This window comes from Pararge aegeria, chromosome 17 (genome assembly GCF_905163445.1).
Source record: "Pararge aegeria chromosome 17, ilParAegt1.1, whole genome shotgun sequence".
Taxonomy (NCBI): domain Eukaryota; kingdom Metazoa; phylum Arthropoda; class Insecta; order Lepidoptera; family Nymphalidae; genus Pararge; species Pararge aegeria.
This window is the reverse complement of record NC_053196.1, coordinates 16,457,156-16,475,003: the sequence shown is the minus strand read 5'-3', so window position 1 is coordinate 16,475,003 and position 17,848 is coordinate 16,457,156. Positions and strand designations below refer to the sequence as shown.

The 17,848-nt window shown below is 39.6% G+C and overlaps 1 protein-coding gene across 1 annotated transcript in view; it reads right to left on the bottom strand.

Moving 5' to 3' along the window:
* Positions 1–17,848, bottom strand: part of LOC120631278 (protein transport protein Sec31A) — a 31,676-nt gene that overhangs the window by 8,087 nt on the left and 5,741 nt on the right. Inside the window, exons 9-23 of the mRNA XM_039900762.1 lie at positions 16,943–17,101; positions 16,555–16,629; positions 16,046–16,146; positions 14,969–15,081; positions 14,432–14,517; positions 13,609–13,665; positions 12,419–12,503; positions 11,895–12,005; positions 11,331–11,528; positions 9,067–9,272; positions 7,575–7,733; positions 5,553–5,664; positions 4,771–4,845; positions 2,282–2,769; positions 1,271–1,354 (exon numbers count right to left, since the gene is read on the bottom strand). Coding sequence (XP_039756696.1) covers positions 1,271–1,354; positions 2,282–2,769; positions 4,771–4,845; positions 5,553–5,664; positions 7,575–7,733; positions 9,067–9,272; positions 11,331–11,528; positions 11,895–12,005; positions 12,419–12,503; positions 13,609–13,665; positions 14,432–14,517; positions 14,969–15,081; positions 16,046–16,146; positions 16,555–16,629; positions 16,943–17,101 — 2,109 coding nt within the window. The remainder of the gene's footprint in view (positions 1–1,270; positions 1,355–2,281; positions 2,770–4,770; positions 4,846–5,552; positions 5,665–7,574; positions 7,734–9,066; positions 9,273–11,330; positions 11,529–11,894; positions 12,006–12,418; positions 12,504–13,608; positions 13,666–14,431; positions 14,518–14,968; positions 15,082–16,045; positions 16,147–16,554; positions 16,630–16,942; positions 17,102–17,848) is intronic.

The window sequence follows — 17,848 nt, the reverse complement described above, 5'->3', positions numbered from 1 at the left end:
TATAGCCCTTCAGGTGCCGAGTTTTTGTGACAGTGTGCGCGCGCATCGTAAAAAGTGAGCTGGCGGACGATGTATTCCCTTCTCACTCGGTTTCGCAACTATCGTGTAACCATTTGCGCGCGCATTTCCTTACATCGTATAATTTCATTCATTCCCATGTTTTTTTCCTAACGCCGCTAAAGAAGTATAACTTCATAAAAAAAACTCTTTTGAATGTTTGTTTTTCACAAATATTAGAAATCTAAATTTGGCACTTCGTAAACACATCCATGCCACCAAATACTCTATTGTATTACTCATGCGGGGCAAGTAGTATCTTGACGCTCGCTGTTGCGGTTTAAAAAGAACCGTTTGCCCATTTTAAAATTACGCGTGAGATTTTTCATAAATAAAACTGTTCTTTGAGTGCGACAAGTTTACTTGTCGCACGTAAATTAGTCTTGGCACACGCAAATTTAGATAAAATTGCTAAAATAATAAAATAATAACAAAAAAAACACAATCGACATATTAAAACTGAATTGAGGTTGACGCGTCTGACAGTTTAATTTTAGAGCAGGTTTCATCTAAAAACGCCATGAATTTGAATATTACGTTTACGAACTGCACAAACATTACAGTTCTTTTAAATGACACTGAAAAAAAGTAAATTATTTATGTTGCTGTTGTTGTTCTTGTTATTTTTTGTTCTGATCAAATAAATTTATCCTCATTTGTAATTAATTGATACTTTTTTGAATGCTTAATTTTTCAGCTATTATTTCTGGTCTGAGAAGGCTTCGCCCTTTTAAAAAATTCAAAAAATTTATTTTTTGTTTATTAATATTAATTAGTTTTTATTTATTGTTCAAAATATATTTTTTTCTTCTTTTCAAACTTGTTATTTGCTTGTAAAGACTCGCTTCGCTCGTGCGTTCAACTTCGCTTTCGTGGGCAATCGACAACTTGTCGCACTTGTTGCACAGTACACTATTGTTTTACTAATTAATAGAGCAAAGTTTTCACTATACCTATAGCTATAATTGTGAGCTTATAACAAATTGGATTAAACAATTTTCATTCACTTTAAAAAGAAATTTCACTTCCAAAACGGCACTAAGGCCCGTATAATAAACCATCAGCTAAAATCAGATCACAAGTACCGAGGTCAATATGACCTTGAGAACATGCTCATAGCTTGATATCGTTTTATTAGCACGGGTTTAAGTATTATCCGGTACTGCAACGCATTCGGGAAGCATGCTAGTCTCACTGAAGCTCTCGACGCTACCTCGGAATGACGCCTATGCGCTATAATGTAGCTCCATTGCCGCGTGCCCGCGTGCAGGGCCGACATGTCTTCGTGACTGAATTGCTGAATCGTAACATTCGTAAACAATTGATTGAAGCTTGCGTTACATATCGTCGTTGCGGCTTTAATGCCCGTTTTCACTAAACCTAAGACACTCAAAATCGGCTGCCTTATGATTTGGGTGATGAGTAAAGAAAATAACGTTTCACCAACTCTTAGATTAGATTAAAGGTTATTAATCGACACCGATTCGACGGCGCGTACTGTTTGAGGAACTCGTAAACTGACATCTTGACGGTTTTTTTTAATAATTTTAAATCTAAACGAAAAATAAATAATATGATATACAATAAACCACACCTTGTGGCAAGAATCATAGTCAAGTTCAATAGAAAAGTGGAAATCGATTATTAAAAGGTAAATGTATGCCTTGGAATCTTCATTGATTAAGCATTACTTACTTAGGCATTGTCTCGTTTGTCGTTAGTGAAAACGGGCATAAAATCTCCTCTATCGACCTCCCTGGTAAACGGGTAATTGCAAAGAGAGGGACAATTTGGAAATACCATACTCCTATATTATACTGTCTGCATTATGGGGTATAATGTGGTGGGAGGACTGCAATTACAGTACCAGGTTAGCCTGCTACCATCTTAGACTACCTTATCGCTTACCACCACGAAAATAAATATTTTATCATAAAATGTATAAAAGAATCATTCTAAAATTTACGAATGAGATTTATTTCGGCGCCCAAAACATTAGACATTGCATTATGTACTTTATGTTTTATTTAAATCTACTATTTATCTTTCAGCAGTTTCGCCCTTCTTTGGATCCCAAAAGACATCCTAAAAAAATTCGATTAAAAATGTACTACATATAAGAGCCCATACAATATAAATAAATAAAAAAATAAAAATAAATATGCATTCATTGGCTTGGGAACACCTAGTATAATATTGATCTAAGCGAAAAATGTTAGCTCACCTTATTTTTAGAAGTCATCATCGGCGGATCGTTCCAACCCGGCGGCACCGGCTTGGAAGGCAACGCCGCAACCGTTGGCTCGACGGGCTGGTTGCTATAGTACCCGCCGTTAACCGCCGAAGGATTCATTGGATTTGTCGGGTTTATCGGTTGAAACGATGCCGGATTTATCGGGCTCATCGTATTTAACGGGTTCATTTGATTTAACGGATTCATTTGATTTAACGGACTCATTTGATTTAACGAGTTCATTTGATTCAACGGGTTGATTGGATTTACTTGATTAACTTGATTTAACGGGTTAATGGGGTTGATCGGAGCGAAGTTGTTATTAGGCACGCTAGACTGGCTGTACTGGTCAGGCAGGGGACTGTTGTAGCCGTAGGTAGGTTGCGATTGTATGGGGTTGTTAAAACCGTATTGGTTGTATTGAGGCACCGATTGTACTGATGGGTCCACTTTGTATTTCGATCGGCCAGATTTGCTTCCTGAAATGAGAATTAAATGAAATGAGAGTGAGTTCTTCATGTTCTCAAGGGTGTGCGGAGTCCACTAATCCGCACTGGGCTAGCTTAATGGACAACGGTCTTAACCCCTTCTCATTTGGGGAGGAGACCCGGGCCCTGAAGTGAGCCGGAAATGGGTTAGGCTGCTGTTTCCCTGACCAATCTGGGCCACAGTGGTCAGTCTCAAGAGAGATTGTTTAGATTCCCAGAAGATAATATAGAGCATACAGTAAGGGGACGGACAGATTCGACATGACAGGAATGGGATCAGGCGCTGAGATAACGTTACTTTCGGTCCTGCGCCTGATCTCTCTCCGGTCGTGTCGGATCTGCCGTCCCCTCGGACTAAGCGAGTGAGGGAATACGAGTATGCAGCTGTGGTTCCGCACACACTTGCGCATTGTAATATCTTCCGCGTAGTTGAAAAAACTCTCTGGGGATTGACTACCGTGGCCGAAATCGATAAGGAAAACTGTGTGAGTGTGGGTTTGTAAACTTTAAAATAAACGAACTAGTAGAGGACGGAGTTGCTAGCAGCCGAGCCTTGTCGCGTAGGATCGCGGCTTCGCGACTAATGGTCGCGCGCGGAGCCTCCGCGCTGCGCGAGCGGGTCACGCGCGGTACCACCGCGCCGCGCGAGCGGGCCACCAGGCCGCGTCTCTCGAGCTCGGCGCCGGTCACCACATCCCACGGCAAGACTAAACCCATACTCAGCAGGGTTGGGGTGCTCGGCCTGTCGGCGCATATTATGTACGCCATACTGCGGGTTGGTCGAACAGATCTTTCCCAAAAACTCATCCGAAATAACAATGGCGGACCAACCCTTTCGGAAATATCAGTTATTTTGGTTTTCCAAAATGGTGGCCAGAAATCGATCGATGACGGAAACTTCCACTTGTTGCCAGTATCAATGGCGTTCGGGTTTCAAATAACTCTGGGTGTTTCGGTATGATCTTAAGATCTCAAGTTGGGACTAGAAGGTCGAATGCTTAGCCCAACACACTTCACCTCGCGAAATTAATTTGTATTGAGTTTCCAATTTATTTTAGTATACTTTCTCGCGGAGCAAATTCGAAGCCGTGTTCTCGCGTCAGAGGGTAGCGCGCAACTTAAGATTTTGTGCTACTGCGCAAATCAATAGTCTTACTGGCTCAATAGAGGTTGCCATGGCGTCTGCCCAGTCGCCATTTCTTTATTCTATAAATAGCCTTGGTGCAAAATTTCGGCTTCGGCTAGTTACTACCCGCCGCCCACAAGATATTATGTTTGAAACTGCGTCGTTTCTTGATTCTCACGTTAACTTATCATCGTACTGTAAGAATAATGTAATGTAGGCACAATAGATATAAAAATATTTATCTATATCTATACTTTTATACTAATATTGTGATGTGGGTTCGATTTCCACAACTGGAAGATGTTTTTGTGATGAAAATGAACGTTTTACAGTGTCTGGGTGTTTATATGTACTTATATTATAAGTATTTATGTATATTATACATAAAAATATTCATCAGTCTTCTTAGTACCCATAACACAAGCTACGCTTATTTTGGGGCTAGATGCCGATGCGTGTATTGTCGTAGTATTTTTTTTAAGTGGAGTATAAGGATTGAAGAATCTATAAATTACACCATACAGATTCTTCTGCTTTTCGCGGACTATAGCAAATTAAGCCTTATTTTCATATGATTATATGATTTTTTTAATTTATTAAAAAAAAAAAATACTTTGCGTGTTGCGTTTATACGTGTGGTGACGGCAGATCAGAACACAGTCGTCACCACCCTTTGTCTTCCTGCGGGGAGCGTAAGAGGCGACTACCCGATATAATGATATCATACGTAGGTCTCTGATGAACGAAAATAAATATTTCGTAGTCTAGACCCGTACCCTCTACCCGTGTGCCTAGCGCGGTGATTATGAGAGGCCTCGAGTCCAGCAGTGGAGTGCTATAGGCTATGCTGATGATGGGTATCTTACCGGGCTGAGGAGTGGCGCTGGAAGGCCGCGGCGGCGCGGCGCTGGCGGCCCAACTGGCTACTTCCGGTGCTGGAGCTGGGTGAACAAGTGTTAATTAAATATCTGGACAGCATCTTGGTCGTTAACCATACAACTTATCCGGACAACAGCTTTTGTGATATAAAACATCCTCATGCTAATCGAGCCGATTGTGTTAAAATTATACGCAAGACCGAACCGTTTTCCCCAAACAAAAAAAAGCCTTATAAAAGCAAATTTTGATATGTATAGAGCTTTAAATTTAAGTCGATTCATTATTAAGAGGGGTAACTTCTTGTGCAATTTCAACAATTTTGGACTTTATTACCATGAAGGTAAAGTTGTTTTATTTAAAAAAAATCTACCTATTCAAAAGGTAGATCAAAGCAGGTGCAAACAAAGACCTTCTGCTTAATAAAACGGTTGTATTTATTTTTCAGATTCTCCGCCAACTCGGATCGGATTGTAATGCGCTACGTGTGTTCGTGTCACAGAATAATGTTCTTATTCAATTTTCTTGAGAGATTCGTGTTTCAAGGTACAGGTGAGTGGATTGATCGATACACTCCGAGTGACGACGTGATGACCTAAGCAGCAGGCGTAAGAAACATAATTGTCATTTACAGACCGAAAACCGTAGCACGACAACATGCTTTACAACTTAGTCTTACACAAAATAGAATATAATCTATTTTTAAAGTAAGTTATACCGCAAAAACAGTAAAATAAACCAGAATCCTCGCATTTTTGTAATTTGGCATTACCAGCATTGTACGCGTTGGCGACGTCGTTGTGCGCCGGGAAGTGTCCGCGCTGCGACTGGCCGCTCACGGTGCGCGACCGCGCGGCCGCGTGCTGCGCTTGTTGCGGCTGTTGCTGCAACAACAAGCGGGTTGCTGCGGTTGACTCCAGCCATATCAGCTTCACTCCCATGGATTAGAGTCATACAATTATTACTGCTGCACCGTGTAGGTATTCAAGTTATACCTAAACGTATGACCAGTAGCCTCAGTAGCCTCGCAGATCCGCTCACGCTGGCAGCCCATGCGCCCATTCCTACGAATTCTGCCTAACCTCTTTTTTGATCATTAAATAGTGTAAAATACCTATTTATGCAACTGTTGTGTAATAAGATAATAATGGGTATTAATACACGAGTGTGGGTTTATCACATGAGTGTTTTAATACCTAACGATCAGCAGTCTACTCCCATAATATTTCATACACATACCACGCATCGAGCAGTAAGACATTGGCTGTCTGTGTGAAACCCTTTGCGCAGAAGTGATCGAACAAAAAAACAAAGGAGTGTTATAATTTCGATTTTCGAATGGACCCTTGCCGATAACCACCTGAGGGGTTGCTACGGCGTCACCGGGGGAGGGGTTGCTACGGCGTCACCGGGGGAGTGGGGCGAGCGCGAAAGCTCGCCATGAGAAGAGCCCCAGGGCTCGACGACATCAGGGGGGAAGTGGGAGACGTCGACCCGAGGGTACCACCTGCGAGGCCTCGGCTCGGTTCGGTCGGGAGTGTTACAATGAAATTCTGTACAACATTTCATCCTTTTGAATAATATAATGGAACATAGGTGTTTAATGAGGGCAACAGGCTAACTGTTGCAGATTATGTTAGAGAGGATTTAAACCATCGAATATCGAACCGTGAGGCTCCGTAAGGATCTGCATCCCTACGTGGTTGATATACCATGGACGAGGCGCTTTGCATCTTCGTTTCTGATTCGCACCGCTAGGATCTGCAATGCCCTTCCATCTTCCATTTTCCCCAGTACCTACAGTATGAGTGCCTTCACATCAAGAGAATAGGCATCTTCTAGCCAAGGGTGCTCCACCTTAGCCCGTATCACTTGCCATCAGATGTGATAGCAGACAAGCGTTCGTCTATATACATAAAAAAAAATGTTTTATCGTGTATTTGAACGTTTGAAGTGACAATAATGACGGCGTACTAGGTAGAAGAAACAATAGGTATGGACTTAAATATCTATTTTTATTATAGATACATAAAAAAAGACTAATTTCGTTATAATAGTGCAATGGAAATATTATCAACTTTCAAATAATATGGGGGGTTGTTAGGTTTTATTTTCGTTGCGGAATTTCCTGATTCGATTGCCGCAATAGCTTTAAATGATTTAAAGGATGGGAGTAGATGAAATGATGAAGTGAAGCCCTACCATAGACCACTCTTATTAAGTTATGGATTACTTAATCTATAAAAAAGCTTGGGTGTGAATTGCTTTAACTTTATAGCCTAATAGTCTAGTCGACAAGTTGAAAATGGTACAAAATAGAGATACTGCTCTCAAAATAATGTGTGATAGCTCATTGGATGCGGAATGGCGCCTAGAAAAATGTGCCAGAAGCGTGTATTAGCACATAAAAATGTCCAAAGGTTATAAACAATTGAAGACGGAAAAAAAATGGCAGTTCTTTTTTTGCCAATAATTTATAAACTATTATATTTAAGAAATTTCAAAAAAGATTCTGAAAGAGGTGGAAATTTACAATAAAAAACTCCCAACTCCTCTCTTTCTCCATTATTTATAATTTTAATTTAACGCTGAATATATTACTTCAAGTTAATTTTTCAATAAATTAAACAATTGTTAACTAACAAAAATTTCACGACCTTCCGTCTTAAAAGTGAAAAATATGTTATTTACTTTTGCGGTGTGCAATAAATTCAATCATTCATTCATTCATTCCACGCTTATTAAGTGCCTGCGACAGGCCTATGAACAAAGAAAATTTGAATTTGGAATTTACCTGCGCCGAGTGCCGCGGCCGCATGCCCAGCGCCACCTCGAGCCGCTGGCCGAGCTCCGTGCCGGCGCCGTGCAGCGCCGCCAGCGCGCTCCGCAGGCAGCCCTGCGCCGCCAGCCGCGCGCCGTACTCGCCCAGCAGCGCCTCCAGCGCCCCGCCCGCCTGCGCACAGCCGCGTCACTCCACCCGCACCGACCCCCCGCACACAGCTCCACACAGCTTCGAGAGCATTATGTAGAACTCTCCACCGTTTATTTTACTTTTTATTTCATTTCTTGCAATCATAAGTATACATACATGACTTGATGTCCTCACTCCACTGAGTTTGGATGGACATTGCACAATCCTCTTATGTTAAACAAAATTAAGCGGGTAGGTGAATAAATACGCCGCCAGCAGGTCGATATACCACAAACAAGTGATATTTTAGTTAAATGAAACGCACATAACTTATAGAGTTGGAGGTGCGTGCTGGAAATCTAAGTCAGCCACCCAAAAGTGAGGTCGAGCTCCTACCCCCTGGGTTATCACTGCTTCAGCATTTCAACTTTCAGCTTGATCCTTACTAATATCATATTTCGTCATTATGAGATAGATATAAAGTCGTTAACGCCAAATTGGCTAAATGACATGAGTTTGAATCCTCGAAAATGAATAGAACTAAGTAAATTAGTTAATCCTTTTTTAACAGTTAATCCGTGAAATACATGCGACATAGCTTTATAACCATCTTTACTTGTGACAGTCTTAAAAATTAAAGATGTAAACAGTACAATGTCGCAAGTGTTACTGACATGTTGAGGGAAATCATTTATATACACCAAAAATAGAAAGACCCAAAATTGAGCCCTTTGGGACACCCATTAAAGTTGATGTACCCTGAGTCTTTATGTATTTTATGCACACCCTTTGTGTTCTATCACTAAGATAAGGGGCAATAAAATTAAGTACAACCATTTTGATGTCGTATTGGCTTAGTTTAAGTACTAAGGTTTTATGTTCAACGCAATCGAATGCCTTGGATCACAAAAAACACTAATGGCATTCTGCGAACTTTTCACGTATCATAAACATATTTTATAAGTTTAGCACCCGCGTCCGTTGTGCTACGATCTTTGGTTAAGCCATATTGTTCTGGATGAAGAAGGAATGATTCGATAGTCGATTAAGTATATTTTTTTCAAACATCTGCTTTAGCTATTTAATTACCCGATTTAAATACGTTAATAAGTTATCCTTGTTATATTTAATTTTTGAAAAATTATGAATAAGTAAGGGGCAATTGTGTCTATGATATTAGACACCACTGTTACAGACATATCCCATAAATTACCTGTTTTTTTTTAATTTTAACATCTTAAAATTCTTTATAATATCCGATGCAGACATATGTTTGAATTCAAATCAAATGTTGCACTCCTTAACGTTGTCTATTAATGAATTCTAAGTTGCCGGGGGTGAGAAATTTAGAGGATCTGTCAACAAGATGGGTCACCTGCACGGGGCGCGCGCGCGCGGCGGCGGCGGCGCGGGCCAGCAGCGCCAGCTCGGCGGCCCGCGCCAGCGCGCCCACGTCCCGCGCCGCGCGCCGCCGCGCCCGCGCCGCCAGCGCGTCCCCGCGCGCCGCGCACGCGTAGCACAGCGCGCCCGCCTCGCGCAGCGCCGCCTCCGCCTCCTGCGACAGCCGCCCGCCCAGCAGCTCTGCGGGCGCCGGCGTCTCGGTACACTCATATACCTTCTATACTAATATTATCAAGACGAAAGATTATCTCGCTCGTACCCACGGGACCGATTTTAACCATTTCTTCGCCAAAAGAAGCGTAAACCATCGCAAAGTTACTTAGACTACGATTTATTTTCAAAAAAATTGGAGATCCCTAAGAAATTGCAACAACGTAACCTAAAGTAGCAAAATTTTGCTAATAAAATTGGGGCATTACTAGGCGTACGCTAAGAAAGCTTTTGATGTTATACGAAAATTATGTACTCCATAATTGAAGTAAGTACCCATGATTACCTAGAAAAAAGTCAGCGAAGCCATATATCTAACTATCATAGTTAAGTCGCAATAGCAGCTTTTGTGTTCTAAAATTTTGTTAGATCTTCAGTAGAAACAAAAGTGGAATAGACTAAGCATTATCCCAGTATTAATTATTTTTAAAATAAATAGTTTTAATTATTAAAATACATTTTAATTCATTCCAATCGAATATTTAATGTAGAAGTTTTAGCAAATTTAAAATATTTAGGGGCACATCCAAACAAAATACACCCGATTATTTATAAGAAGAATAAAAACTTAAAATATACTTTAAAAACAAAACAAACGCGAACAACAATCACCTATAAACTGTAGCATTAGTACAAAATTTGCACGCTGCAAAAGAGAAATCGTTATTAAGCATAGAATTGAACGTCAGAGTAAAGTCGATCTTATAACGATTGAATTTGACGGCCGAGTGGCGCAGTGGGCAGCGACCCTGCTTTCTGAGTCGTAGGCTGTGGGTTCGATTCCCACAACTGGAAATGTTTGTGTGATGAACACGATTGTTTTTCAGTGTCTGGGTGTTTATCTGTATATTATAAGTTTTTATGTGTATCATATTCATCAGCTATCTTTGTACCCATAACACAAGCTACGCTTACTTTGGGGCTAGATGGCGATTGTGTATTGTCGTAGTATATTTATTTAATTAAAGCTCAAATTTGCCTACAATTCTTTACCTCGAACTTTTTACCGTTTGCGATTTTAAAGCTAGTGTCATTAGATCCATTTTACTTTGACGATACAGAATTTAATATGCGAAAAAGACTCCTCAATTAACAGTCCACTGCTGCATGGCTGGCATGGATAGGAAACTTTATTCTCCCCGGAGATCTTTTTACTATCAACGATAGGCCAGCACTTTTAGACAATCATGCCCAGTGGCGTGCATTGCATATATGCAAATAAGCAGTGCATACCCTATCCTCAGGGTCATACAGAGCCTTCAGATAGGACCAATAAAATTTTGTTACTAAAATGTTGTGCTAAACACCTTGTGCATACCCTGGGTCCAAGGGCTATGCACGCCACTGATCATGCCTGTTAGAGAACAATGATTAGGTCTCGGTTGGAGCACACTTGCCTAGAAAATGCCTATTTACTCTTGCAGTGCAGGCACTTAAGTTATACGTCGCAGAATAGAGCGTTCCACATCTTAGCAGAACGTAGATAAAACTTCTCCCAAAATAATATCTTCTCCTGCAGCTTTATTGACTCTCAGAACATTGGCGCACGTGCGGAAATGTATCAAAAAAAATGTACATGGAAAAATAAACAGGGGTTAACTTCTCCTATTCTATGTTGCCGCGTTTCGGCGGGAGACACTTTGACTTTATCCCTTGTGAGAGGATATAATTTGAACGATCCAAAAATTGGATAGCAACCAAAAATGGCTGACCGAATTAATAAAAACAACTTTCGTCAATCTCAGCACATATCTTACATAAAAACAGGTTACGCCTTTTATGTAAGATTGTTTGACTGGGAGAAATCGCTATGAAGCGATATTGTATACACTGTGTTGTGATTGTTGTTCTTTTTTCTATACTTTTTGTGGTGTACATTAAAGTGTATTCAGATATGCATTCACTGATAACTGTAATTTGCCACCGGAACGCAATATTGCTAAAGCTTGAAACATTTCGATGATTTATTTTTGCATAATGTATTTACGCTAAAAATAATACAAATAGATTTCAGGAGGATCCTCTTACCGCAATAATGTGCAAGGCTTTCTTCCTCGCAATGCGTGACTAACGCGGCTAGCGTTTCCCGCCAACTGTTCGGAGAGGCCGCCTGGATCAGCGTGTCCCATTTCGACCTCAGCAGACTCCCGGAGACCAGCGATACCGGATCAGAAGCAGTCTTGTTGAGGTGGTACTTCTGTACTTTGTAGAGTAGCTCTTGACTGCCTGGACACATAAAAGCAGATATTGCACTTCGTTTAAAGGCTGATTATTGTATTTAGTATTCACGCGATACTTTTTTGTTTTTTATATTATGTAAAAAAAACTGTCAAATAGGTTCCAAAATAAAGATTTCAGGGGTCTTGTCAAACCTGTATCTAACAAATAGTAATGCAGCAACCCATTAAAAATGACCACCTCCGTACTTTGGTAATTTATTAGACTTACCGAAACCGGGGTTTGGGATGCTGAACTTTTAAGATATATGTTGTTCTTTTCGTGCACATTAAATATTTGACTTTTGTTTGCTTAATCTACATATAATCATATATTCTCGTATCTATAAGTCGAGTGTGGTTGAGTAGATATTACCTAAGGAAGCAATGATGAGCGCGTCGGCAATTCTCTTCGCCTCCAAGCAGAGTTCCACAGCTTCCTCGAGGTTTCCGCAAACGAGAGCGCGACATATCATACTGGTTGTATCTAAACATATAATTTATATTAAAAGCGTCGCAGATGTGGCGGAAATTAATACAACTCTTAAACATACTGAATACTATGGAAACATTGCTTCATTCCAGATTGGTGGCTCAGACAAATTCCAGACTTCTTCAGAAGAAATGTTATGCTATTTACTGTTATTTGTGAAGGAAATAGAGGAACTGTACTTGCGAAAAGTACACGCAGTCCAAGCTTCGGGCACTCCTAATGCGCACAATAGGGTAAATAGTTTAATGATAAAGCTACCCAATCTGGATACGCAAGATAACTTTCGATTACCAGTTGATTGAAAGATGGTGGTGAGGATAGAATAGGCAGTATAAGAAGCTTTATTTCATGACACATTTCCGGATGAATAAGTGTTATTTTACTATATTTCAAACAAGTATTCTTACCTTCTCCATTAGGAATAACAACATTCGCGACGGTTGGTTCTAGATCTACACTTGCTAGCTTTCTTTCGATCAACGTCTGTGCATCCTGTGGAAGTATTCAAGTGATGAAACGCAATTAAAACACGAAAAATGCTCCTAAAAAGTATACTAGTAGGTAACTCTTTGGCATGCGTGAACGCGGCTAAAGCATGCTTTATTGCACGCCTCATAAGCGAAGCGTTGAGGTTGTGCTCTACTCTCGACATTTCAAAAAAAGCAGTTTTCTCGAAACTGAAATTGATTTTTTCACATTTACGGGCGGAATGCAAAACGTGAGACATAAGTCAGAGACGAAATATGATTTTCTAGAAAACAATATGCAAATCAAAGTTTTGTTCTAAAATAAACAGTTCGGTTTAAGTGATGATATATTTGAACAAAAACTAAAGTAACTAGACCCTTATTTATTATTTTTGAAACTAAGAAATCTTTCTTTAGAATCTTCGAGAATCGATGACCGATTAATATCCTTCCACCATGGGGAGTAACGACTTACAATAAAAGCAGACTAACATACGTAACGCATGCAAACTATAATCCGATATTAATAATCAATCTAATCTAAACTCTTCGGTTGGCAGACTGCATTCAGTAGTGCTGTCCTTATCTACCGAGGCTGTTAGATAAAAAGGTAATAAACGGCATTCGCAATATGACTGTGTCCGCATCATATTTCTTTGCCTCCGAATTGTTTGTTGTTATTCCCTCAGCACGGCTAGCATGGGCAGAAGACAATTATCTCCTTGGGGAAAAGATAAAAATTATCTTCTCCCACACCTTTATCGACTCTCAGAGCATTGGCACACAAGTGAAAATAAATCCAAATAATTTGTGTTAATAAACGGATGTTAACATCTCCTATGTTATGTTCCCGTGCTTTAACATTTGCTCACGATAATTATATCCCTCGTCAGGGTATATAATCGGGGGATATAATTTTAGTCTCCTACCTGTGCTAGACCTTCAGGAACATCACAATTTATTTATTTACTGTAGGCACCAACAGGTTCACAGAAGTAAAGAATAAACATACAATTGTACAAATGGTAAGCGTTTAGCATGCTGTAAAACCGACTTATTAAAGACTACCACAGCTTGCAATAATAGTATAGCGGTAAGTAACATCATATTTCGGTCGTATATCAACTTACCGACAGATCAGTGCTTGTGTCAGTTGATAGCTCGGCTTCAGTCTCCGTACTTTCGCCCTGTGTAGTTAGTGAGCGGAAATATTACAGCCAATTAGTGCTCACATTCAGTACACATTTTGAAGTTATTACAAATTTTGAAGGATTCTTTGGGCATGTGTGGGTGATTTCGAGATCTAGCTGATTTTTCTTGATTTATGTTACTTACGTTAAGCCAATTTTATCTTACCTGCGTTATAATGTTAACAATCGTTTTGTTACTCTTTAGTGTAAAGGTATCATATTGTAAAATACACAGTTAGTTAAGAAAATCAATTTTTATTTCGTTGGTTGTTATTTATTTTATCGCCATCGTTTGAAAGTAATGAAAAGTTTGTTGCCATTATAAGATAAGTTACAAAAAAGCATAATGAGGATAAGTTAAAAGAGTGTAGATGAAAATTAATCCATTGTTCAATTAGTAACCACAACACTTGTTTAAGTGATTAGTTTTGTTGGGTGGAAATCAGGAATATTATTTTGAAGAATTACTAAATTTTTGTTATGTTTTAATAAAGATTTATTAAGACAAAGAATGTTATCTTGTGAGATTGAAATGGATTTAATTTAAACAAGGAGTTTCGATTGAAGTTTAAAAATTAAAAACCCAGAAAAACCGAGTGCATTAAATAATTGCTTTTGAAAACATAAAATTCAAAGAACAGAAATAATAAACAGAAACGCAATCGTACAAACCAAAGGACTCCAAATTAAAAAGGAAACTTGACCTCTGGACAACATAGTACACTCTCCTGAACGACTCTTATTAATAGGTATTATCACTCACTCTGCTAAGCGCGGCGATGTCGGGGGCACGAGCCTCTGCGCCGACCTGACTCTTGAACTTTGAAGGGATCTCGTCTTGTTTAAAACCTAAAATAAAACCCATGATTTACGAGAAAATCCATCAGGACCATCCAAACTACTGTCTATACTAAAATTAGTAATGCGGAAGTATGTCTGTTTGTTTGTTCGTTAGCCACTAAACCATTGCTGCGATCTTGATGAAATTTAACCAAATTGTTTGCATCTTATAATCTTATAAATTAAAAAAGTATTTATTTTCTTACCGGAATACTAACTTCCCATGAAATATGTGTTTCGCACACTATTAATTTATCCGAATGTTATGGTCTATTTATAAAAAAAATTAATATCCCTTAACAAACAAAACTTAACAAAATTATTTATTTATTATTATTTATTAAACAATTCACGCGAGATTTAAAAACATAAATACTGCTATGACAGATGGGAGAAAGTTTATAGAGACAGACCTTATTTCACATGAATCTATAACAGAATATAGTAGAGAAGCACTCACCAAGAAGATTAAGAACTTCGCTCCTGAAAGAAGACATGAAGTTCGCCCGCAGGAAGAACCACGTGTAGCGCTCGTGCTGATCCGTCGCCGCGTCGCCTTTCTCTCGGCAGTATCTGCAACGAGGATAATATTATAGATTCAGCCAAAAAAAAAAGGTAAATCCTTATAGTACTACAAAAACACAAATAACTATGACAGCCGATTTTCTTTCTCTCTTTCTGAGGCCAAGGCCGTTGGTTCGATTCCCACAACTGGAAAATGTTTGTGTGATGAACATGAATGCTTTTCAGGGTCTAGGTGTTTCTTTTACTTACTACTTGTACTTATAACACATGCCACGCTTACTTTAGGGCTAGATGGCGATGTGAGTACTGTCAAAAAAAAAGGAAGAAGAAAAGAAGTACAGGAAGTTTTCTCATTCGAAAACTCTCAAGAAGTATTTATTTCTCCAATCCTTAACACTCATCGAAAGTTTTCAAAATAATCTCTAGAATTGTACGAAGTTGATACTACAACTTTACCACAAAACGGGAACAAAGAAATATTGGCGTGTGGTGACGGCAGTTCAGAATACAGTTGTCACCCGTTCTCGATTCACAGGTGTCGTACGAGGCGACTACGGGAATGTAACAGTATAAAGGCACCAGCGTTCTCTGCGCTACTACTACGATTGACTGCGATCACCAGCCCGTCTGCCGAGCGTGGTGAATAATCACCACGCTCACGCATCGCCATGCCCATAAGGGCAAACGTCTTGGAAGTGGCCTTAACCCAGTAGTAGACTATTATAGGCTATTGATGAATGACAAAACACAACAAAAAAGCAGTATAAAGATCCCTCAAAAACTCTGACAGGAAAAATAAATGTTTGATCAACTTAAATAATAACTAGCTGTTGCCCGCGTTCTTAGTCCGCTTTTATAAGGTTTTTTACAAATTCCTGGTTTTTATATTTTTTTTTACAAAAAAGAAAGCAAAAAACCCTTTTGCTTGTTTTCTCATTTACGGCGTAAACGAAGGACAAACGAACAAACACACTTTCAGATGAATAGTATTAGTAGGATGAAATATGCTCACTCTGCTAATTTTTCAGCGGCGCCGGGCTCCTGGCTCAGTGTGAGCGCGATCACGGCGTCCATTTCGCAAGCCTTCTCTACGATCTCCGGTTCGCTCACTACCTGCAATCATCACCATCATCGTACCGACCCATCACCGGCCCACTGCAGGGTACTGGCCTCCCACCATGAGAAGTGGTTAAGGCTCTAGTCCACCACGCTGGCCCAGTGCAGATTGCTAGACTTACAATCATATACAATTAATAACCCAAAACATCTGCTCTGAAGGGTTTTGGCATAATATTGGAAGACCTTTGTCGAACTTTGGTAACTTCTGTAATCATTACATCGCTAACCCATTATGGGCCACTGCAGTCCTGGGTCCTGCACCTTTGAGAACATTATTAATAACTCTCAGGCATGCCGGTTTCCCACGAAGTTTTTCTCTGTCGAACACAAAACCCCCCCCCTTTACCCACTAGGCTATCACCAGCCAGCCAGGGAATGTGTAAAAACTTTGATTTCACATACCTGACTGATGTAGACCAGTTTTTGGGGACCTTCTTCTTGCGGACATCTTTCAAACGTCACTAGTTTTCCACCGAACTGCGAACAATTTAATAAAAGTTTATATAATTATGCACTAAATCAATACTAAAATTAGAAATGCAAAAGTTCGTAAGTTTGTTCGCACAGCGTTTGTTCCTATCCAGTTAATAATAAAATAAATATGGATACTTTTTAATATGGGCAAAATCAGTACTCTCATGAAATTAACAATAACATTTAAGATATTGACATTGCTTTTTAACAAGCGTAATTCGAATAGGATAAATAAAATAAAGCTAATAAGAATGGCAATATTGTATTAAATTCATTTTGCTGATGGTTGAATGAATTGAGTAACAAAAACACTCACAGCAAACTTAGCCCCGGAAGGGCGTCTGAGCCACCGCGGGGCGCGCGTCGGCTGCGCGGCCGCGCTCGGCGGCGGTGCACTCTGCTGCACCACGGGCAGCGCGGCGAACGAGTCCGCGCCTCCAAAAGACTCCATTATGTTGCTTTGGCTGCTAGCGCTCTGCACATTACATCATTCTATATATAGCATTTAAATTAATAATTAAAGAAAAACCTCTTAGGTCAAGTCATCACTCCACTTTCCTCACCAATCCAGGGCAATGATCAGACGTTAGGTAATATTCCTCATTCCCTTTCAATATGTAATTCATAATTTTGTGGCGGCCATCTTGGACCGATTTTCATCAAACATAGCCAGACTAATGCACCTTCCGAACAAGAAGCACAAAATCAAAATCATTTCATGACACACACACACAAGCGCGCACGCACGCACGCAAGCACTTGCTAAAAAAATATAAAGAATGGAAGGCCAAGGTATTCAGATATTCACTTCAATACCCACAATGTCCAGGATGGCACTTAGATCTTTAAAGTCCATTATTCTATTTTCAATATATTATCAATGAGTATACAAACTATGATTTGTTGATATATTTAATTTAATCATCGGGTCTATCATAGATAAAGTACTGTTATTCCCTATTTCCTATTACACACGCATGCTCCCGACGTAACTTAAGGCGTGACACGAAAATATCTGACTATGACTTAATAGGATTAAGACTTAAATGCTGGAAGACCTTAAAGTCTTCACATGTGTTCGAGAAATTATAGCAACAAGCATCTAGCCGGTGGTGTGCATTTCATACATGCAATACCTACCCCTACTACTATGTATATACTACTACTAACATATTTTTTAATGTAATAATCCTATCAAAAGTTCCTATTGAATAAATAAATA